Source organism: Dromiciops gliroides, chromosome 2 (assembly GCF_019393635.1).
Source record: "Dromiciops gliroides isolate mDroGli1 chromosome 2, mDroGli1.pri, whole genome shotgun sequence".
In the NCBI taxonomy this organism is placed as follows: Eukaryota; Metazoa; Chordata; class Mammalia; order Microbiotheria; family Microbiotheriidae; genus Dromiciops; species Dromiciops gliroides.
In genome coordinates, this window is record NC_057862.1 from 102,805,453 (window position 1) to 102,830,559 (window position 25,107).

Genomic DNA, 25,107 nt, shown 5'->3' on the forward strand with positions numbered 1-25,107 from the left:
GGATAAAAAACAAAAACAAAAACAAAAACAAAAAAACCCATCACTTATATTCCCTGGTATAAATCTTGTTGAAGTGGAAAATATAACAACTGTTGCTTGAAATCAAGAGATACAAGTAAAAACTATTCCAATATTTGGGAGGATGTCCCCCTGCTCTGCATCATGACAAATTAGGACAGAACTGAATATGAATGATGACCAACTAAAAGTAACATTCATATAAATATGGAAACAAAATAGTGATTTGAAGCTGTAGGTAGTAGTTCTTTCAAAAGGCTTAATGAAATTTTACTACTTATGAGGAAACAAGTCATTTCACATCTTTTGTTTACTCTGTAGCATAGGAAAGATAGCATAACACAAACAAAATGCACACAATGGGGCTCAACATAATTAAATCATACCTGTTTGAAAGTTAACTGAATAGCCTCATATTTCCGGAGTTCAAGGACATTCATCAGTTCCATGATTGATTTGTAGCCCCTATCCAGCTCTTCTTGCCTCTTAATTAATTTCTCTTTCTGCTCAGAAAAATTCACAAATTGGTCTAAGGCTTTTTTATTGACATGACTATATTTCTTTAGTTCTGTGTTGCATTGTTCAAGTTTGCGAAACAGCTACAAGAGAAAAAAAAAGTAAAATTATAGCTCAATTCTAATTAAAATTTTGACATATACGGTAGAATCCACTGTTAGGTTTCCAACTGAAAACTAACCTGTTTGAGGCTTAAAGTTTGGTATTTTTCAAATGCTTCCTGGGGAAGTGAGCCAAGCTCTCGGATTTTCTTCATACACTCTTCTTTTTTCTTCAGAAGCATGCCTTGCCGATTTGTCATCTTTTCAAGCTCTTTTGTATCATGGTTTATAGCATCCATGTGCTCCTTTTCCATAGTTTTCCAGCGCTCCATGCTCTTCTGAAGATCCTTAATTGCAACCTCTGTTTTGTCAATGGAATTGTCTAGATCTAAGCAAAAGTATGGGGGGAAAAAATCAGAATTTGGTGCACTTTAAAATCACCATACTCCAGGATTAAAACTTTGGTTTTGGCAGAAATATGGTGAACTGTCAAAAGGTTTTGTTTGTTTAGCATATTCTGAAAACAAATCGTGAAAATTTAAGAACCATTTAAAAGAATGAATTAAGTAGAACATAAAAAGTAAAACACTTAAGAATGACCTTGAGGGGCAGCTAGGTGGCGCAATGAATAGAGCGCCGGCCCTGGATTCAGGAGGACCCGAGTTCAAATCCGACCTCAGACACTTGACACTTAACTGGCTGTGTGACCCTGGGCAAGTCACTTAACCCCAACTGCTTCACCAAAAAAAAACCAAACCAAAACAAAACAAAACAAAAAAGTAATGACCTTGGAATTTCTTGATTTTTCTTACACAAATTTTTAAAGATTGATCATCTGAATTTAAATTTAAAAATGTGATGGTATGAAAACCTTTTTATTTAGTTAATATAATATCAGATAAATTAAACAATTTATTGTCATTAAAGTATTAGTGACAAACTTTTCAACTAGCTGGAATCCTAGACTTTATCCACCACAAATGATTTATAATGGCAAAGAATACACAAAAATAATTCATACACACTTTTCTTTATCACTTTGGAGTGATTTCCAGGATTTCTTTAACCAAAATGTTATGAATATCTTATAAATTTTTTAAAAATGTATTAAATAGTGTTAGAAAATAAGAAACTAACCATCTGAACGTGCCATAGTATCTTTTACACGTTTGTTGATGGCTTCAAGTTCTGATGTTGTGGCAGTGAGAACAGTACCACCTTCAGTTTCTCTTAGTTCATTAAGTTCCTGCAATACAAAATGTTGCCAAGCACTTAAACTCATAAAACAAGAAAGGATAATTCTCATTAGAAGGCTTTAAAATAAATCAAGTTTTTAAAGACATGAGCATGCAACTCTTCTTTCTTTACAGAGGTGGGGGACTATGGGCATGGAACACTGCATATGCTGTCAGTCTCATTTGATGTGCTGGTTAGTTTTGTTGAAGTGATTTTTCTTCCTTCTTTCTCTTTTCATTCTGTTATAAGGAATGCTATCTGGATTGAGGGAAGAATGGAGTAATATATGTAAATACAAAAGATATCAATAAATTATAGTATTAAATAAATAAGGGGGGAAGGGAGGTACTTATATTCCAGGACTATGTAATCATCTTGAGGGCAAGTACTATTTTTCATTCTGTTTTCATATCCTTAATGCTGTGTATATATGAGGGAAAGAGGGTGTTCAAAATACACTTGAGACCTCCAGAATTCTCACTGCTGTGATGAAGTGTGTCAGTACATGTCAAACACTGACAAATATCTAAATGCCCAATTTACAAACTATCAACATAACTGCTGAAAACTTTCTTGGGAAAAATAAACAGGCCTGCAAACAATCTTCCACCACTTAGAAAATACGTAAGCAGCAAGAGCCAGTTATCAAAAGAATCCATAGAGGAAGAACAATTTTACCTGTTCTACTTGGTCTAAGCGTTTTCTCAGATTCTCATTGAGATAGGTCTCTACTCGAGTTATTATGCCTTCCAATTTAATCCTTTCATTTAAGAGCTGTCTGTTTTCCTAAAATTAAGGGGAAAAAAAGTGAGTCATGGACATAAAAGGAAAAATTTCACTACACTAAAATAAGGTTTTTCTAATACTGATATGCACAGACTTTAGCTATGGATTAGCTACCATCACAGGTCAATGTACAAATAAGAGAAATATTACTTGATAATTTTGTAAGATATGATGGATCCATCTCTTACATAATCCCTCTTCTATGCAAGCTGTTCTATGAGTGGTTATTATTCCCTATAATACTGATTAAACTCTAAAAGATATTTCTTGGTTTTTTCCACTTTGGTTTTGTTTTTTTTTTTTCTGAAGTGTTACCACCTTTGCCTTCAATACCAAGTGCCATCAAAATATACTTAATCAAAAAGGTGCTTCTACAAATGTACACATAGCCAAAGTGTGTGTGTGTGTGTGTGTGTGTGAATAGCTATAGCAAAAATGCATCAAAAATCAGTCAAAACAACCCTAAGATTTCTTGTGCCAATCCTAAAACATCTGAAATCAAGCTATAGGAGCATTTGTAAAGCAAGCTTTTAAAAAGATATTACTTGGGGCAGCTAGGTGGCGCAGTAGATAAAGCACCGGCCCTGGATTCAGGAGTACCTGAGTTCAAATCTGGCCTCAGACACTTGACACTTACTAGCTGTGTGACCATGGGCAAGTCACTTAACCCCCACTGCCCCGCAAAAAAAAAAAAAAAAAGATATTACTTCTTGATATTGAGCTGTTTCTAGGATAGGAACACGTTAGCATGACATTTATATTCACTAGAAAAAAATATAACTACTTTAATCTTTAAGCATCCTTTTTTTAAGTGTATGGGGCTATGAGGTGGCGTAAGAGAGTGCTGCACCTGGAGTCATAAGGATGTAAGTTCAAATACAGTCTCAGATACTTATTAAGCTGTGTGACCCTGGGCAAGTCATTCAACCTATCCTTAGTTTCCTCATCTGTAAAAATGGAGATAATAGTAGCACCTACCTCCCAGGGTTATTTTGAGGATCAAATTAATTAATATCAGTAAAGTACTTAAGATAGTGCCTGGCACATAGTAAGCACTATATAAGTGGTTAGCTATTATTATTGTTATTAAAAGTCACAAGAGTAATTTCTAAGATTATTTAGCAAGCCATACTTACTTGCTGTAGCAGCCGAATTTCATCATTCAAATCATCTACTCGTCTCTGATCTTCCAGGCTGAGCTGAGAGAGTAAATCTGTTCCCAGTTCTGCTTTCAGTGATTCTCTTGTCGATTCCATGGCATGTAAACTTGCCTCTAAGCTTTGCAAGCTACGTTGCTATGTGACAGATTGAGTTATTAATGTAAATATTCCTCAAGTTTTAGCCTACATGTACTTACATCAAATAAAACCAGAGAGAATAAATTATAGTAAATGTATTTAAAATACCAAATTCTATAATTTCCACTATTAAAATTAAGACAGTATATAATTATCTCTAATTTCAGATTATTAATAAAAATCTCTAGTAATGACTGAGAGGAATTAAGAACTCCTATGTACCTTTGGCATAAAGGTTTTTTCAGACTGCTGTCTCTTCTCTTTCAGCATCTTCATCTCTGATAAAATACTGTCTCGAGATGCTTTAAATTTCCTCTGCTGGGTTTCAATTTGTTGCATTTGATTCATCAGCTGATCAATTTCATTATTAATCCATACAATGGGCTAAGGAAAATTCTGTCCAGTTTTAAATACAAGATTATTTTTCCATCTCCTATGTTGTCCCCTCCATATATGTTTTGCCATTAAATATCATATATCGGAGCAATCTTATAAAACTCTATGGAACTCAGCAATTCTAAATTAAATACAGGACACATATTAAAGCTTACTGCTTCTGAAGAGAGACGCTGTTAGACATTGCCATTATGCTGATTTGTTTTACTCAAATTCATTCCTTTGTTATAGTTATAGGGTAGAGTTTTATGGAGAATGGATGGGTTCACTGGAAAAAGGCAATGATGTTTAAAAAGCATCTAAAACTTAAAAACATTTAAATAATTTCTATGCTATTATAACCTAAATGCAAAGAATATTATTTCAGCAATAATGGTATGAAAAAAATTTCAAGAAAGTTAACTTGCACCTCTTCTAATAAAATCAGATCAATGGTACTATGTATCGGCTATTTTTAGTTGATAAAACTACATTTTGTCCACTCATCCTGATTTTTTTTTTAATTTTGTCAAATTTAATCTGAGTCCAACATAATTTGGCAATCTTAATTCATGTTCAGAAGTGTTTAATAGAATCAAAACACATTCAATTTCATTGGGCATGTTTACCTTCAATCAGAACCCAATTCAAAATATAAAAGTATAAGCTCAATAAGATCAGATTCTAATTCAAATCACTGCTTTGTGCCTGGTTCATATTAAAAAGCTTTACTATTCATATAACAGATTTTCTTAACATATGACCGCTATTTACTCATACAAAATCCTAAATCAGAATGATTAATCCTCACAATTAGTGACAATAGTCAATAATTCCTTTTGAAATCTTCCTTTGTCAGTAGCTGCACCAGCACCTGAAACATCGGTCATAGAATCTACATCACAGTCCAGCATGTGCTATGAGAGTTTGGGAATAATGTTCTACTTTCTACATTATATACATCTGTTAAAGCTATAAATTACTCACTTAAGATAACATGGGTATCTTATGATGACTTGAAAAAACTGATGAGGATCTAAACAGTGCCACCACCAATATAAGCCAGTTTGAATCTCTTGGATTTTGAGCTAGGTGTAGGGTGAAGAGAAGAGAGATTCACTGCTTGGAAGTGATGATGCAAGGTTATCTGATAACTGTAAGTAGAACGATGCAATTCCTAGTCTATTTCTGTCCTCTCTGTCAAGGAGAATTAGCTTCAGACTGAAAACGGTGAAAACAAAAATGCTTCAAAGGAAAGTAAAGCAGAACATAAATGAGAAGACCTTTAAAAAAATTGCATGACATTCTATTTCCTGTTTCCAACTCTTTGTGGTGGCTGTCCCCTATCCCTGGAACACATTTCCTTCTAACTACTGTCTCACAATCCCTAATGTCCTTCAAGGTTCAGCTGGTAAACCCCTTCCTTCATAAAATCTTTCTTGATGCCCCTGTTAGTGCCTTTCTACCCCAAAGACCTCTCCCTACCCCCCATCACCATGCATTACCTATACATGTGCACTTTGTAAGCTTCTGGAGGACAAGGATTATTTCACTTTTATTTTTGTATGCCTAGTACCCAGCACAGTTCCTGCCACATACAAGGTGCTTAATAAATGTTTTTGTATTGGTTGCTGTAAATGATTTCAAGTCACCTTACCCAGACAGATTATATTCCAGGGTACTGATGTTCCAGGGTATTGAAATAACTTACAGATGTTTTCACTGAAGTACTATCAGTAATCTTTGAAGTTGTGAAATTGCAGAGATGTCAAAATATTGAGAACCAAATATTCCAATTTTTAAATAGGTTAAATATAACTTCACATGACTAAAAATCAGTGCCCAAATTGATTTTGTTCCAAATAAAATAATAAGCTATCATAAACTACTACTATATTTGTAATTTTAAAAAATTAATCCTGAAATGGGAACACTTCATTTTTCTTTCTTTCTTTCTTTTTGCAGGGCAGTGAGGGTTAAGTGACTTGCCCAGGGTCACACAGCTAGTGTCAAGTGTCCGAGGTCATAATTAAACTCAGATCCTCCTGAATCCAGGACAGGTGCTTTATCCAATACGTCACTTAGCTGCCCCAAAATGGGAACACTTCAAACAGAAAAATAAATTTTAAAAGGAGCTGGCATATTCTAAAAACTGAGCTATGTACCAACAGGTACTTTTAAATTTAGTACAGCCATAGAATAAAACAAACCTTACTAGAATTTAATAATGAAAAATTACAATTTTAGTTCCAGTAATGTTCATCATCAAAGGGAGTTATTTTAATATATACAGTATTCACTTGAAGAGAAACTACCTCAAATCTCCTCTACTTCATTATACTAGAAATGAGAAATACAACTGTATTCCTATCACTGCAACATGGGAAAAGAAAGATCATAGGCCACAGCCAGACAAGTGGGATCCCACAGAGCCATGACAAACAGTACCACCATGTTCAGAAGTGATTATCTGAATCCCAGGAAGAAATTAAATGGCACTCTTCTAGTTCAGATGATACAGCCCTGCCACTCACCCTGAGCCTAGACAAATTAAGATAGGTCACTAAATTAGGACAATACATGATAAATATATCGTGGGACTTCCTCACAACTACCAAGGCTCTAGGTTCCAATAAGAGGATTACAGCAATTTCAAAAAAGAAGTCAAGAATTAAAAACGGTAACTTTAGGCATTATTCATAAGGATCATACTGCATGTCTAGTTGGCCTGTATATAGTCTATAGAGGACCAAGGTATATAATAGTCATATGTAAATATTAGCAGTGAACTCTGCTGATATTAACAATATTTCTCTTTGCCAACTTTTAAAAAAAGTATCATCCCTTAAAGTTTTATATTCTCACTCATTCTCCCAGCCTACTTATCCACTGAAAGGTAGAATTCACTGCTGTTAAAAACTAACAGCTAGTAAGAAATGGTGGAGATGGTATCAGAAAAACTTGGGAAAACATGTATGAACTAATGCAGGATGAGGTGGGCAGAGTCAGGAGAACAGTCAATGTAACAACAATGTAAAAATAATCAACTCTGAGAAACTTGGTGGCTCTGATCAACAAAATGACCACAATTCCAAAGGATTTGTGATAAAGCATGCTATTCATTTCCAGAAAGAGAAATGATAGACTAAATGCAGACTAAAACATATTTTTACTCTTTCTTGCCTTTTTTTTTTCTGGGGGGGGGGTTGGGGGAGAACATAGCTACTACAGAAATTTAACTATACATATTTGTAATAGTTTTTTCCCCCTGCATTATCATTGAGTTGTGAGGTAAGAGAATTTGGAATTAAAAAAAAAAAGAATTAAAAAAGTCTCTGTGTTCTAAAAAAAATTTTTTTATAAAGGCAAGACTGAGGAAAGTAATCAATAAATGCTAGAATTAGATAGAAAAAAAAACCAATTAACAGCTAACCGTAAAAACAGCATGAAAGAAATTTTCTTTTTTCCCACTTGATACTACAAATAGATGCTATATTGTAAGCTATATATAAGGTATGATGAAAGTGTATGTAGTTAAGTAAATAAGAGTAAAACAGCAATCCTCTACTAGTTGAGGAAAAAACTATAAAATATAATAAAATAGATGCAAAAACTTCAACATATTCCATTCTCTCAAAGGATATTTTCAATATTTCTACGAAGATTTTCATTGAGTTTGGCTTCAAGTTCACCTAATTCTTCTTCAGCCTTTCTAACATCTTTCTGTAATTCAAGCCGAGACTTTCTGGTATCATAATATCCTCCAGTTAGAGCACCTCGATGGCTGACTTGATCCCCTATGAAAAAGAAAACAGAAAAATAGTCATTTTGTTTAGCATATATATCAAGTTGTATAGTGTTTACCAAGCAACTCCTTTTTTGCAATAATTGAGCTAGATTTTAAAGTGATAGTCACCATTGTATGAATTTGGGGTTGAAATTAGAGATCAGAAATTAGAAAAACCTGGAAAGAATTAAGTGGACTGATGTTGAGTACAATGAGTACAACCAGAACATTGTACACTTTAACAGCAACATTGTGTGATGATCAGCTGTGACCAACTTGACTCTTTTCAGTAACGCATTATCATTATCCAAGACAATTCCAACAAAGAACTCATGACAGGAAATGCTCTCCACATCCAGAAAAAAAAAACCACCGTGGAATCTGAATGAAGAGTGAACCAGACTATTTTTACTTTTTTGGTTTTTTTCCTTTCTTGAGGTTTTTCCCTTTTGTTCTGATTCTTCTTTCACAACATGACTAATGGTGCAAATATGTTTAATTGTGATTGTGCATACATAACTTATATCAGATTGCTTGCTGTCTTAGGGAGGGGGGAAGAAGAAAAATTTGGAACTCAAAATCTTATAAAAAGGCATGATGAAAACTATCTTTACATATAACTGGAAAAAAATACTATTAAGATTTTTTTTAAATTAGATATTTTAATCTTTTAAGATCACTTTATTTTATATCCTTTCTAGTTGAATCCCCTCTTTTACAGATGAGAAAACAAAGGCCTGGAAAAGTAAAGTGACTTGCCCATGATAAGAGCTGGAAGGACATGACCATGTTTTCAATAATCTTCCTATTATGCTACGGTGCCAGCATCAACTAAATTAGGAATAGGGAGGTGAATAGATACATGGGGAAATTTTGAAGATGTAAAATACAAAAGATAACAAAAAATTTAAAAATCTGTTTGTTAACTTTTCTTACCAAAAGAGAATAGAAAGCATAACATAGTACTTTTTAATAACTATGCAGTACTTTCTAAAGAACATAAACTTTTAAATATTCTTGAAATTCACAGCCCTAATTTTAATAAACTGTAAGGGACACCTTAATATTATTATTATATATGCCACAAAGTTAATAAGCTGTAATTCTGAAAAACTAAGAAGCATTATTGAATTATTGACTACAAACCTTCCAAAGTAATACAGTCCATAGTAAAGGCACGGGCCAACTGTGTAGAAACTTCCATGCTCCGACAAATCAGTGTCTTTCCAAACACGTGTTTGAAAGCTTTGTCAAATCTTGGATTATATCTTAGTTTACTGATCATTGGAATAGCATCCTGAAAGGAAGTAGTCATGTTACCATGCAGCAAGATATAAATGATAGTCTTTCAGGTATCTTTGAAACATCATGGAATAGTATCAAAAACAGACTTGGAAAAGACTTTATAGGCCTTCATTTTAAAGATGAAGAAACAGAGTGCCAGAAGGGTTACTTGCCCAATAGTACAGCTGAGCTATGAACTCAGGACTTCTGACAGGCACTTATTAAACACTTGGCAGACAATGTGCCAAATAAGGGATACTAAGAAAGGCAAAAGCATGTTTCCTGCTCTCAAGATGCTAAAATCTAATAGGGGAGATATATAAACAAGAGAAATATAATGCATAAAGAAAGGTGATCTCAGCAGGAAGACAAGCAGAGAGAATCAGAAAATGTGGCTTGCAGAAGATGAGATTTGAGCTGAGTTTTGAAGGAAACCAAGAAAGCTAGGAGACAGAGATAAGGAGAGAACTCATTCTAGGAATGGAGGAGAGATAGTACAAAGGCACAGAATCAGGAGATGGAATGTTATATGAGAGGAATAAAAAGTAGGATAGTGTAGCTGACTCTGGGAGATGGAAAAACAGGTATATTAATGCACCATTCATGGAGACATGGAAGTGGTTTAGTCATTCTGGAAAGCAATTTGGAATTATGCCCCCAAAGTTATTAATCTATGTATATTTAATTGCTGTTGTAAGAACTGGAATGACACCACCTGCTGGAGACTTAGTGTAGGAAAGCTCCGCAATGAGGAGAAGGTGCCCAAGGGCAAGACATGTGGCTTTTCTTTGGTGTCAGGAGAGGCTGGCTCTCTTTTGTGAGGACTCTGGTGGAGAGCGGAGCTAAAGAAGCACTCTCCCTTTGATAGATAGATGAATCTAGGCCTTTCTCTCTCTCTTCACCAAAGTCTTATTCTCTTTAATAAATGCTTAAAAGTCTAACTCTTGCTAAAGCTTATAATTTATTGGCAACCACTCATTAGATATTTTAGACATACTAGCTAGAATTTTAGCCCCTTACACTGTGTATATTGACTAATACCACTACTAAGCTTACACCTCAATAAAATAAAAGAGGGAAATATCCTATATATACACAATATCTATAGCAGCTATTTTTGTAATAGCAAAGAACTATAAACCTTCAAGGAAGTACCCATCATTTGGGTACCTCGAAGTAAATTTTAAAATCATGAGAGCAAACTTCAAATTTTATGCTTTTTTCCCCAGATAGAATATTTTATTTCTACCCTCCAAAAATTGTTAAAGAAAATACTAAATTTTTTGACAAAGGTTCAAAAAAAATTGTTTAGTAGAAACAGAAGAAAAAGGAGAAATAAGGGATAACTATAATTTATAAAATGTTTACCAAATTAGACATTTCACAAAAGTCATGTTATAAGACTACAACTACTAAATAAGACATACAATATAAAGAATACACTGGAGGAGCAGCTAGGTGGCACAGTGGATAGAGCGCTGGCCCTGGATTCAGGACCTGAGTTCAAATCCAGCCTCAGACACTTAACACTTACTAGCTGTGTGACCCTGGGCAAGTCACTTAACCCCAATTGCCTCACTAAACAAAACAAAACAAGAATACACTGGAGCCCAAGGAAATAATTAAATCACTTATATCCCTTTATAAATAAAGAGGTAGCACTGACAAATAACTTTTAAAAATATACACAGCTGGCAAGAAGATTATACATTTTAGAGATTCTTTCTTTTAGGTAATGATAAATGAAAAGTATTTTTTACTTCATTTATAAGCTAGAATGCTTAAAAACTTATTGAGAGGGGCAGCTAGGTGGTGCAGTGGATAGAGCACCGGCCCTGGAGTCAGGAGGACCTGAGTTCAAATCCGGCCTCAGACACTTAACACTTACTAGCTGTGTGACTCTGGCCAAGTCACTTAACCCCAATTGCCTCACTAAAAAACAAAAACAAAAAAACTTATTGAGAAATAAATAAAAGCAAATAACATACCCATACATATATTCCCCATACTGCACCCCCACACCCACATACTCAAATACCCCAAAATATTGACTTACATTGGTTTCTGGATACGCTGTATCTCTGACATCCAACTTATTTAGAGGCAGAAAGGTTACTTCTCCTGGAAGGTTCATTTTATTAAACTCCATTAAAATCTTGGTACTGACTTCATCTGAATCCACAATGTGATAAAACAACCTAAATGTAAATAATACAATATTCGTGTTTTTCTTGCTTAAATTTCAAGTGATATGTAAATTTTAAATCAATAGTAATAACACACATGTCTATGATACTACTTCATGATTTACAAAGAACTCTGCCTTAAGCCAATCCTGAACAAGTTTAATTTCTCTTTTTTATAGATAATTAAACTGAGGAACAGAGAGTGATTTTTCCAGGATCACATAGCAGTTAAGTACAAAGCTGGGACTTAAACTATAGTGTTGTGATTTCAAATCCGATGCTTTTTCCCCCCTATGATTACATAAGCCACCTCAAAGGTCTAGTTAATCTTTTTTTCCCCTATAAAAATGACCTGGTTATTTTAAAACAGCTTACTAAGTAAAATGCTTTAAAAATTGATGTTTCAAGGAAAGGAGAAACTTCAGAGAGGGTCAAAGTTCTAGACTAAATAAAGAACAAAGAGAATCACAGGATATAAAACACTTTTGTTTATATTAAAAGTGAAAGGTTTCTGCACAAACAAAATCGGTGCTGTTAGAATTAGAAGGTGAATAATTGACTGGGAAAAAAATTTTTGTAACAAATTTCTGATAAACGTCTGATAACCCAAGTTATATAGGGAACTAATATAAAAGTATAAAAATAAAAGCCATTTACCAATAGACAAGAGGTCAAAGGATGCTATTATGTCAAATTTTAAAATTCAAGCTGTAAATAGATTCAGTTTCATGTGCGATCCTTTTTTTCTGTTATTCGTATATGGAAACATGATACAGAATTTTAAAAGTGAAATTTAGAAACAAAAGAATCCATATTCCCTTCACTGAAACAGATTGCAGCTTCTATATACACAAGTAGGCTGTCTATGTGACTGCTGTGACCAAAAAATTTCATCAACTGTTGATTAACCTTCTAGTTTTGAGCCTCTGCTGGTTCTTGGATGATATGCTGAGCCAGCTCTCTTGTTCTTTTACTCTTATTTTTTCATTAATAATTTGATAAGCATGAACCTGAACATTTCCTCAAAGAACAGAAAACAAAGACTATATTTTAAACTGAGGGTATCCAATATAGAGTTTTTTGTTTTTTTTTTTAATGTATACATTAAATTTAGCTTAGTATTTCCAATACTGTCTGGCCTCTCCGTATTCTCTTCTGAACGTTTGTTTTTTCAGTGTTTCATCAGAGCTCTTTTAAAAAAAAAAATACACCATGATCACTATAGCTTCCACTTATCCTCAACGGAATTTAGGAAGAAAGGAAGGGACAGACAAAACAAATCCATACAATGAATGTGTCTAAAACCTAACAGGCAAGTAGGTGGCACAGTGGATAAAACACCCTAGACCTGGAGTAGGGAAGATCTGAATTCAAGTCTGGCCTCACTTATTAGCTGTGTAACCCGGGGCCTCAGTTTCTCATATGTAAAATTAGCTGGAAAAGGAAATGGCAAAACCCCTCCAGGATCTCTCTTTTTTTTTTTTTGGTGAGGCAATTGGGGTTAAGTGACTTGCCCAGAGTCACACAGCTAGTAAGTGTCTGAGGCCGGGTTTGAACTCAGGTCCTCCTGAATCCAGGGCCGGTACTCTATCCATTGCACCACCTAGCTGGCCCCATATGGTATAATATTCTATTGCACTCAAATATTATATTTGGTTTAGGTATTCTTCAATTGATGGGAACCCACTTTGTTTCCAGTTCTTTGCTCTGCTAAGTGTTAATAAGACTTATTAAATGCAAATGGATACTGGTCAAGTACATATAGTGGACATTTAGTGGCTTTGGGGGTATAAGACCAAACTGCTTTCAAAAAGGGTAAATTCAAATCACAGCTATACCAACAGTCCATTAGTGTGCCTAGCTTCCCTTAGCCCCATCAATAACTGCCATTATCACTTCAAAATTCATTTTTGCCAATCTGATAGGTAATGACATAGAACCTCAGGGTTGTTTTAATTTGCAGTTCTCTAATTATTAGTGATTTGGAGCAGTTTTTTCATACAGTTGTTAACAGCTTACTTTTCTTATTTAAGCTGCCTGTTCATATCCTTTGACCCCTTATCCTAAGGGGAATGGCTCTAGTATTTTTTTTTTATCAATTTCTGACATATTTTAGATATCAAAACTTTATGAGAGAAATTTACCACAAAGATTTATTCCTCCAGTTTCTCTCCTAATTCTAAATTTAATTATTTTGAGCAAACATTTTTTTCAATTTTATAAAATCAAAACTGTTTTGTTTCCTGTGATCTTCGCAATCTTTTGTTTGGTCAAAACTCTCCCCCGATCTAGAGTTATGAAAGATATCTTCTTCCTTAATCTTCTCATGTGTTTATATGACCTTTTATATTGAAGTATTCATTTGGAGATCACTGCAATATATTGTATGAGCTGTTGATGTAAGACTAATTTCTGACTCTTCCAGTATTCCTAGAGGTTTCTGTTGAATATTAAATTTCGGTTGAATATTAAGTTCTTACTCTGGTAGTCTTATCCTTATACTACTATATACTTATCCTATACCACTATATTTGATTAATTCTGGGTCTTCTGTTATCTATTCTGTTTCACTGACGAACTTTTCTATTTTTAAAGCAATACTACATAATTTTGATGATTATTGCTTTGTAGGTTAGTTTGAAATATGGTACTGCTAAGTCCTATTCCCCCACCCCCTCACCCTTTTTTCATTATTTTCTTTAAGATTCTCAATTTTTTCCTCCTCCAGAAAAACTTTTATTATTTTTGTCTAGTTCTATAAAGCTTTCTTTGGTAGTTGGATAATATGGCACCTAATCTAACAGTTTCAATAGTACTGTCCCTTTTATTACATTAGCACAGCTGGGCCCATTCTCAAAGTTAATCTAGCTTAGCAAGGCACAGAACTTAATGCTATATGCTGGCATAGCTTTTGAAAACAAGGTCCCTTCCATGTCACAAGACATCACACTGTCTAACTATATATACTAGAGCGATTAATAAATACCTTCATTAGAAAATCAAATGACAGAAACAAAATTGTATCTACATATGCTTAAGAGGAAATACAGATGAGAGCAAGGCAAAACAAGATGAGAACCCTGGCTTTTAGAATCAAAGATTGCTTTCAGCATCTTTCATTGTATGCTCATATTATTCTCAAGAAACAAAAAATTGTCGTGGTTTTTTTTTTTCAGTCTTACTCTCATTCTGAATCCTGAATGCTAAGGACTTCACCTGTTTCCAGCAGTGACTTCAACGCACGTGTAGAAAGCTGGTTCACACTCAAAGTTATTCATCACAATACCATGATAGCCATTTTGAACGTGCTGATTTATGCCTTTTCGTCGAAAATGATCTAAAACTTTGTTTATGCTGTCTATGCCATTTAAAATAGCCTGTTTAAAAAAACAAAAATATATAGAAAGTTTAAAACTTTACCTCCAATAGCATTTCTTCCAATAAAAATGAAACTAAATTATATAGACCTTTGTGCTACTATCTAAGATAAAACCTTAATACTAGTAACAGTCCTTACGGATATGGTTATTTTGTTTATGATCATAAGATACCTATCACCCAATGTTTATTAAGTGATTTGCCACTATTTACTACCTGGTTTCAATGAGCCCTCAGCATGAATGACAAATTCTCCTTGTGGCATGATAGATTCAATGAAATATTTGCAACAGTCTTCAGTTGAGTTTACTGACAAGAACACTGCCCACCTTTCCTGTTGCTGCTCTAAGAAGCTGCTGCTTCTTTTCAAGATCTTCTCGTTTGGCAGCAAGTGCTTGTTGTTCTGCATTTTCCTCTCTCCATAAATAACTGTAAATAAAAATTAGATTTCTTTTAATTAAGCAAATGAAGACATTAAGTAGAAACCTTTTAAAACAAAACAATGTAATTACATCTGAAGATGTTTATAGATGTTACAATCCTTTAAGACATAAGAAAACAGTAAATAAATTCACACATGAAAATTAAAGCATTACTAACTTTCTTTCACTCTGTAATTCATCTTTCTTGTTCTTTACTTCATAATATTTTCGATCCAGTTCTTCCACTCGAGCCTTCACTTCATTAAGATCCTGATCCAGTTTCTAAAGGAAATAAAAAATTTTAACAACATTATTCTAAATAATATCTCCATTTTAATATGTTTTTTATTGAGGAACTGTTTTTCCTCAGAGGCAGAATGTCACTGTAGACTTTATAATGAAGCAATTTATTATGAATAACATTACTTCTAAAAAGAAAACACAAACATGAAATAACCAGTTCTGGAAAGCAATGTTATCTACATGAAATTATCTGATTCTCATGACTTCTTAAAAAATTTATTCTGAAAATTTAAAAAAAATTTTCTTTTCAGTTCCAAATTCTATCCCTCTCTCTATCCCTTCCCCGACCAATAGAGAAAGCAAGAAAAATACCCATTATACATATTAAGCCAAGTAAAACATATTTGCATTTAGTCATGTTTAATTTAAAAAGCAAGAAAAATAAAGGAAAAAAATATCCTTCAGTCTGCACTCTTTACCTGAAGGTGGAAAGCATTTTACATCATAAGTCCTTTGCATTTCTGTTAGATCATTTGTGGTTGATCACAGTACTAAATCTTTTACAGTTGTTTATCTTTAAAATATTGCTCTTACAATATAGATTGTTCTGGTTCTGATCACTTCACTTTGCATTGTCTTCCAGGTGTTTCTAAAACCATCCCCTTCATTTCTTACGGCACAAAAGTAACAGTTATTCCCCAACTGAAGCACATCCTCTCAGTTTCTAATTCTTTGCCACCACAAAAAAAAAACTGTTATAAATTTTTTTTTGTACATATGGGTCCCTCTCCTCTTCTTAAATTTCTTTAGAGTACAGACCTCGTAGTGGTATTTCTGAGTCAAAGGGTATGCATCGTTTATAGGCCTTTGGGCATAGTTCCAATTTTTTTTCCAGAATGGCTGAACCATTCTACAACTCCATCGAGAGTACACTAATATACCTACTTTCACACACCCCCTTTAAACACTTATCAGTCCCCATTTCTGTCATCTTAGTCAATCTGACTGGTGTGAGGTGGTAGCTCAGAGTTGTTTCTTTAAAAATTTTAGAAGAGAAATGTAAGCATAGGTTTCTTTGGACATCAAAAATACTATTTGCAATACTTTACCAACACGGGGGGGGGGGGGGGGGGGGTTTGGGAAGGTACATATGTTTGTATTCATAGTACAGCCAAGAGAAAAGAAAATAACTTTATGGGCACATAGAAGAACAAGATGTTTCTTTTCTTAGGGTCAGGCCCCAAGCTAATTGCAAATCAGTGCTAATTGACAAATATACCCACAAACCCTCCAGCTAAGAGTCTAATACAGTTAATATAAGAAGATTTATGTTCCATGCACAGAAACCAATTAGCTTCTTGATAGAATCATTCATGTAGACACCTACTTTTTTTTTTTTATTAAAATACTGAATTTATTTCACATGTATACTTTGTCTCCCCACCATTTCCATTTGTCTGACCACCACTACTACTATGCCCTATCATAACATTCCATACATACTTAAATGAAGCAAAGGGTGGAGTTCCATCTTTGAAAACTAAACAGGCATTTTGGACAACACATTCTTGGCAAAGTAATCTGGACGACATTTATCAGACACGGTAGGGAAAGTTCTCACTCTGCATTATAAAAAGGACAGCCAGATATCAACTGTTACAGAAATAAGACGGAAAATTTTTAACAAACTGTTCAAACTTATTTTCTTAAAGAGATTTCCTCCACAGCCAGAGATCTTGAATAGCCTCCTGATCAGACATCCGGAAGCAATTCTTTACATAGTTGATGAATTTGCCTTCCACTTTTGGGAGGGAACCACCCTTTTCAATGCTCGCTTGCATTTTTGCTTTAATATCCTCTAGAGAAGTGGGTCCTTTGGGAGTCTTGGGAGTCTTGTCCTGCTTTTTGAAGGATTCCTGACCTTTTGATTTTGGTGTGGACGGCTTTGAGTCTTTTCCATTCTGGTTTGATTTTTGTGCATTTTTTGCCGCAGTATCACGAACAGATTTCTTCACTGGAGGGGTCTTTTCTTCACTTTCCTCATCTTCAAAGTCATCATCATCATCATCTTCATCGTCATCATCTTCTTCATCTTCTTCAGACAGTTTTACCTTTTTCTGAGGCACCTTGCTACCAACTCCAGGAACAGATCGTTTGCCAGACATATTTAAGAGTTTCATATCATCTTCCTCTTCATCATCTGATTCTGCATCTTCCTCCAGTGCTACTAGGTGCTGGCCACTCACATGTACAGGCCCGGAACCACATTTCAACCGCAAAACTACTGGTGGTGTAATCTCAAAGCCACCTAGAGAAACTGTAGGCTGCACAGACATTTTCAAAGATGCCAGTGTTACTTTAATTGGGTTGCCTTCATAGTTCAATGCCTCTGCTTCAACAATATGCAATTCGTCCTTTGCACCAGCTCCTAAACTCACAGTCCTCAATGACAACTGGTGCTCATTTTCATCATTATCTACCTTAAAATGATAATCTTTGTCAGCCTTTAGTTCACAACCAAAGAGAAAATTCTGAGGCCGGAGGGGGCTCATATCCATTTCCATTGAATCCTCCATTTGTGCAGCGATACTGAGGAGAGCAGAGCAGTGCAGAGAGGAGAGCGACGAGGCGGACGGACAGATCAGCTCTCGACACCTACTTTTTGAAAGAGACTTCAGAGGCAATCTAGTTCAACTTACACTTTAATAAAAATTCCTTTTAGTACAAGACTGTAAGCTCCTTGAGGGGAGGAGCCATGTTGTTTTTCTTATCCCCAGACTTAGTACAGTAATTGGTATAAAGTAGACACTTAATAAATGCTTGTAGAATGTCTTGCTTAATTTAATATGTTTGGTATTCAAGGGCTCATCAAGCCCATCCTTAAAGCCCTAAGTTTGGAGGAATCCACTTCACCTTCCAAATCAGACCATTCTGCTTTGAAATAGCTCTAATTTTTCAGTTGCTTTTCCTTGTTATCTAGTCTAAATTTACCACTTTGAAAGTTTCTACTCATTGCTTCTATATATGCCCTCTAAAGACAAGCAGAATAAATCTATTCTCTATTCTACATGATGTTTCATTGAGCAAGCTCATTTGTTTTTCCAATGAAACAAAGGAGGGAATGTGGTAAAAATTATTTGTGGTAAAGATTAATATTGAAATTTTTAGTTCAATCATTTGGGAGGGGCCACACCTGGCCCACACTGAGTCTGCGCATGCTACTAAGCAGCTTTTGAAGGACCTCCCCTTTTGGGGGGGGGAAAACGCCAGACCTCCCCTTTTGTGGGAGGAAAACTCCATCAGAAGGGAGACAACTTCTGGTGGGCAGGTATTCAAAAGGTCTTGCTCTTTCGGCCTGAGGAGCAGTCTCTGGCGGTGCTCGGCTCGTGGTGGCATGTTTCATGCTCTGTGTTGGGAGTGCTGGTTCTCAGTGGCAGTTTGGGGTTAGTGAGTTTAAGCCTAAATTCCATAGGCTAAGCTTAGAGTTAAGACTGTCCATCTGTATTTCTACTTCCTTATTTCCTTAATTGGTTTCACCTTTGTGGTCTAATTAATTCCCAAGCAATAAAACCTGATCCTTTATGAACTAAAGCTCAGAGGCTCCTTTTCTTATTGGCCTGGAAGGTATATATAAAAGGGAAAGTTTAAAGGGGAGATTAATGCTCCGTATATCCAATTTTGGCCCTCACAATGAGAATCTTTTGTGAGAACTGGAATGACACCCCCTGCTGGGAGGAACAGTGTGAGCTCTGGTCTGAAAAGAAACCATGTGACTTTAGTGTCTGGAAGTGACCTTTTCTGCGGTTTCGAAGGTCAGTTCAGTGTCAGGAAGTGTGCGCCTAGGTCCTGTCAAAGTTACCAGTCAATTAGCTTGGAGGTGTGTGTGCGTGTGTGTATGTGTGTACGGCCCTTTTTCCTGTTTCACAAGAGGTTCTGGGAGTAGCCGCTGAAGTGTTGGCCTCTTGGGTTCCTGACCTCGGTATGACAGGTCGGATGCTGGGGTCTCTTAGAGATAGTGAGAATTTTACCTCTCTCTCACTCTCCTCACCAATTTCTGATTGCACTTTAATAAATACTTAAAAGTCTAAACTCTTGCTAAAGCTTCTAATTTAAGGTGACCACTCATTAGATTTTAGTAGATTTTAGACATCATAGCTAGAATTTTAGCCCCTTACACTTTCAAATACTTAGAGATAGTTATATCCTAAATATATCTAAATCTTCTTTTCTCTAAGGTTTATAAAAGTAACCAGTTCCTTAACACTTTTAAAAAAAATTTGTTTTTCCTTCAATACTTTCTAATATGGTTATCAACTTTTTTAAGCTTTTCATCATGCTTGCTGTATTTCTCTGCATGCTCTCTAACTTACCAATGTCCTCCCCTCCAGATATCATTTGATCTACATAGAAAAGAATAGGCCTATCACCCAGTCCTGTGCATACCATATCTCACAATGAAACCTAAGATTGCATTAGTTTTCAGTACAGCAAAATCCTCTTACGTCTTATACTTTAAATTAACAAATATTAAGGACCTACTATATGAACAACACGAGTTTTTAAAAATCACGTTCTAGCTGGGCATGGTGGCACATGCTTGATATTGGGTTGGCTCGAGGTCTGGAGGCGGGGTGGGGAGGGAGAAGTCAAGGTAATCTCAAACTGAGGAGTTCTGAGCTACATTGAGCTAAGTCTGCATTAAGGCCAGCACCAAAATGGTGAGCCCTTGGGGGCCCAAGGAGGGGCAAACAAGACCAAGTGAGAAATGGAACAGATCAAAGCTTCCATGCCAATGAGTAGTGGGATTGGATCTATGAATGGCCACTGCACTTCAAGCCTAGGTGAGACAAGGAGACCCAGTTTCTAACTAACTAAATGACTGAATAAACACACGAATAAGTTTCTTAAGCATAATATTTTGTATTTATCATTATTAACCATCATCTTAATAGATCTGGCCCAAGACCTCTGCAGATTCTGTTATGATTAATTGGAAAATGTGATGAACATGTTCTCTATTCCTTTATCCAAGTTACTGATAAAAATATTACTACCACAGGGCTAACAGCAGAACTATGGTTCTCAACTGAAGACTTCACCATGACTCTCTACTAATAAATTCCTTCCAAAATGACATTTGGTTTTCTTTTTTTTCCTTTCCTTTTTTTTTTTTTTTTGCAGGGCAATGAGGGTTAAGTGACTTGCCCAGGGTCACACAGCTAGTGAGTGTCAAGTGTCTGAAGTTAGATTTGAACTCGGGTCCTCCTGAGTCCAGGGCCTGTGGTGTAGTGGATAAAGCACCGACCCTGCATTCAGCAGGACCCAAGTTCAAATCCAGCCTCAGACACTTGACACTCACTAGCTGTGTGACCCTGGGCAAGTTACTTAACCCTCATTGCCCCGCCCGCCCCCAAATGACTACACTTTGTCTCTAGCCATTCATCTAGTTTGCATGTTGAGTTAAATTATGAATAAATCAATATCTCTCTAGCTTTTCCACAATAGCATGAGAATTATCAAATGTAGGTATACCATAAACTACATCTATGGTATTCCCTTGATGTATACAATATCAAGAGTCAAAAAGGGAAATAAGGTTAGTCTGGGATCATTTGTTCTTCAAGAAGTCATACTAGGTCTTTGTGATCATTGCTTCCTTTTCTAGATACTCACTAATCATCCCTTTAAGGATGTTTTAGAATTTTGGCTAGGAATCAAAATCCAGTTCATTGGCCTGTAGTTTTTTCTTTTAAAAATGAGTTTCACTGATGCCTTTTGAAAAATAGCAACCAATCAATAAATATCTATTAAACCCCTACTAAAGGCCAGAAACTGTACTAAGTCCTGGATATCACAACTGTTTCTAGATACACCCTCCTTCCCCAATCCCTAGAATTGAATCTTGCGCCTTGTGATAAAGAAAAAGCATTAAGCAATAACTGATTAACATGATTGTAGCAGACAACAAATGCAACATCTATTCCTATAGTGTCCCATCTCTTGGCGGTATGTTTCACTATCTGTTCTCTGAGACCTAAGACTGTTTATTACAATTATCTAGTTTGTTAGTGGAAATTAGGCTATTTGCCTTTCTCCAAACCTGAGGCATTCCTCCTATTCCCAATGATCTTTCAAAGATCACTGACAGTGATTCAGCAATCACAATTGCCAGTTCTTTTAGTTCTCAAGCATGTAGTTTGTCAGACCTGGGTGATGAGTTAAAAAATTTATTAATGTCTTCAGCTTTCCTTTTCAGTCTAGCTTTTACTGAGCATTCCTGACACTTCTTGCAGGATCCTGCCACACTTCTATAATTTATCTTCTGTTACTTACTTTCAATATTTTTACTTTTTCTATATACCTTTTTAAAATCTAGGTAGATCAATGAGTTCCTTGATGAATCCATGTTGGTCTCTTTAGAGAATGTTCACCCTTTTCTTCCTCATTTTAATTGCTGCTCTTTGTGTCTTCAGGATTTTATTTCTGAAATCTTCCTTTCCCTCTGGGCTGATTTTTCTTGTCCAGGAGATCCTACCAACTAATCCTTTTCTCTGAAACCCTCTAGAATTTGACTTCTACAAAGATACAGGATATAAAACACAATACACTCCTGCTGCCTTTTCTCTCCTTTATCACAAATTTTATGATGGAATGGTAACACTAACACTTAACAGGTATCAGTAACATTTAGCTTTTCGCATTAGCATCTCTAATTCATCTTACTTATAGCAATTTTGTAGACATGTAGACATCTGAGGCCATGAATTTTACCACTATCCCCTTTCTTTGATTCTGTTTCCTATGAATTTCTAGACATATCTATTGTTTTTCTTCTTACAGAACAGCTTACTCTCTCTGGTGCCTAACGTGTTGGACACACATAAGTAATTTTTTTCTTACCCTTTTCCTTTTCCCTTTAAATTCCTTTTAATTAGTTTCCAAGATCCAAGAAAACATTTTTATGATTTCATTAGGACTTCTGTCCCTGGCCAAGTGCTTGATCCTCATTCCTATAGTTTAAGCAGTGGTCTTGAAATTCAAATCAAAATCACAGATACCATCTTAACTAACAGTCCAATGTAAAAATCTGCATCTCTCATTACCTTCAACTAGCAAGAGTGATGCAAAAGTTCTTCAGTTTTTGATCCAAACTATATAACCTTTAACAATGACAATAGGTTTCTTTGGACAATATTATTTTTGCCCAATCAATTACACTGAAGTCACAGTCATATGCTTTGACAGACATGTCTTGGAAGGGTCTGTAACATCTCGGGAGATAGGACACTTCTCCACTGTCAACAGGTTGACAATAAGCTGCCTCAAACCATTCTTTTGCAGCGAGTCACTGAACACCATGAGCTTTCTGTTTCTTCTATTTTTATTGGATGATCTCTCACCTAACAGCATGCACTTAAAAACATTTTTTGCAAGACAAAACTGCTTCTTCCTTCTCAGAGGGTTCAGATCTCTTCTCTACAGGGAGCCTCATAACTGTTACTTGGCTCTAGGGACTGGAGGTGCCTTTCCTTTACTTTTTTCTAACATTCTTCTACCTTCCTGACATAGTCCAGGATTCCTTTCTCCCTTTCAAGGTCCTTTTCTATTTGTTTTCACTTTGAAGAAGCCTTCTTCCATTTTTAAGAAAAGAATACTTCCTACAACCTGCAGGAATGATTGCAAAGCAGAGGGAGAAGTGGAATGACAACAGACTGTGATCAGATAATGTAATTTCAGGGTCCATAAAAATGTAAATAGTGAAAACAGTATTTTTATGATTTTTAAAGATTTTTTCCATGCTTTTTTTATGAACCTAGATTTTATTTTGTATGATTCCATTCTTAAGAGTTATAAAAGAGAACATTACCCATGGAAACAGAAAAAGAAATGAACTAAGAATTATCCAAAGTACACGTTAAGATCATTTTATTCTCATTTTCTACTACATTGCAATTACTTATTCTGTTTATTTCAGAGGACTAGACTATTTAGAGTAATACATTTAAACATAAAACTTCAAAAAAATATAAACATTTTACATTTAACACTTGTTAAATATAACTACCCCATAACTAAAGTAGAATAAAAATATTCAAAATTTCTTACATTGTACTGCTCCAAATTTTTTTCTTTATTAGCTTCAGTATCTTCCAAGTCCTTGTGTATAGCAGCAATCTGTCGTTTTTTGTCATTAATGGCTTGATCTAAAGACTTTAGCTCCTTTTTAATCCATTTATCTCGCTCTTCTTTGGACGTAAACTGGCTTCCTCGACCTTGCTTTGCATAAAGATCTGTTCTTTCCTGGGTAGCTTGTGCCAATCTATTCATGATTGGTGAAATAGGTCAAAAAAGAAAAAGATTATTTAATACTGAAAAACTGGGGGTTAAATACTATACAGGAGGACTTTAAGAATGTAACTGAAAAGAGAACCAAAACAACAGAAACTGAATGCTACAAAATTAAAACAGCCAACTTTAGCCACAAAGAACGGATATGAGAAAATATTTCCCTCTGCTTCTCTGTGGAAATGGGAGATCATGGATGTGGAACACTACATGTAATCAGACTGTTTTGATATATTGGTTGATTTTGTTGAACTTTTTTTCCCTCATTGTAAGGAATGGCTCTTTGTGAGGGGTCAATCAAAAGGATACAATGGAAAATATTAGTAATATAAAAAAGATACCAAAATTTATTTTTAGGAAAGATTTAAAAATAAGATTTAAACTTCTTCTCAAGTCTTAAAACTAAAATGAAAAAATAAAAATTATATTTACTATACACAGCAATAATAATATGGAAAACTATGGACAAAAGGATATAAAGGGAATGGGTAGGCTTATTGAAAATACAGCTCAATAAACAAATGAACAAGATGTTTTCATGGCATTTTCATTCATTCAGTGAACATTTATTAAGCAGTTATACATACTATACACTATGCTAGTAAAGATATAAACAGGCTGAGGTCCCTGCCTTCAATGACTCTAGTATATTGCACAGACTAGAATTCAGATTGCAATTATAGCAAAAGAAAGAATACTCCAGAGATTTGGGCTAATCCAAAATGGTCCAAAGGATCATGAGGAGACAAAGGGGGTGAGAGAAAGGAGGGGAATAAGTTAGTCCTAGGGTAAGGGTTGTTAATCTTTTGTGTCATGAACTCATTTGGTAGTCTGGTTTGAAACTCATTCTCAGAATGTTTTAAATGTATACAATAAAATACATCGGAATCCAATTCTGCTGAATTATGAACATTTGTGTACATATGTGTATGTATGGATATATACAAATGTTTATAATGTACACTGCTTAATTCTATGGCCTCCAAATTTACCAGCCTTCAACCAACCTGGTGATTAGTCTCTCTTCAAATTAGGCTGATCCTCAAATGAAAGCCCAATAAACTTTCATGGAATCATAGTAATTTAGAAATTATCTATGATAGCCTCCTCATTTTGGATATGACTCAAAGAGCTAAAATGTCCAGTTTTATACAAGGAGCAACTAATAGAGTTGGGATTCAAATCTAAGTC

At 35.1% G+C, this 25,107-nt stretch overlaps 2 protein-coding genes across 2 annotated transcripts in view; both read right to left on the reverse strand.

Moving 5' to 3' along the window:
- The window catches only part of SMC3 (structural maintenance of chromosomes 3), a 53,199-nt gene that overhangs the window by 2,648 nt on the left and 25,444 nt on the right, over positions 1-25,107 (reverse strand). The window contains exons 13-25 of the mRNA XM_043982475.1: positions 23,677-23,890; positions 15,506-15,609; positions 15,235-15,334; positions 14,744-14,904; positions 11,398-11,539; positions 9,204-9,354; positions 7,915-8,067; positions 4,118-4,269; positions 3,734-3,892; positions 2,490-2,597; positions 1,713-1,821; positions 716-963; positions 405-617 (exon numbers count right to left, since the gene is read on the reverse strand). Of these exons, the coding sequence (XP_043838410.1) occupies positions 405-617; positions 716-963; positions 1,713-1,821; positions 2,490-2,597; positions 3,734-3,892; positions 4,118-4,269; positions 7,915-8,067; positions 9,204-9,354; positions 11,398-11,539; positions 14,744-14,904; positions 15,235-15,334; positions 15,506-15,609; positions 23,677-23,890 (2,014 nt within the window). The remainder of the gene's footprint in view (positions 1-404; positions 618-715; positions 964-1,712; positions 1,822-2,489; positions 2,598-3,733; positions 3,893-4,117; positions 4,270-7,914; positions 8,068-9,203; positions 9,355-11,397; positions 11,540-14,743; positions 14,905-15,234; positions 15,335-15,505; positions 15,610-23,676; positions 23,891-25,107) is intronic.
- Positions 16,958-18,203, reverse strand: LOC122740370 (nucleophosmin-like). Its single transcript, XM_043982476.1, has one exon. The coding sequence runs from the start codon at positions 18,144-18,146 to the stop codon at positions 17,277-17,279; it is 870 nt and encodes a 289-aa protein (XP_043838411.1). The 5' UTR covers positions 18,147-18,203; the 3' UTR covers positions 16,958-17,276.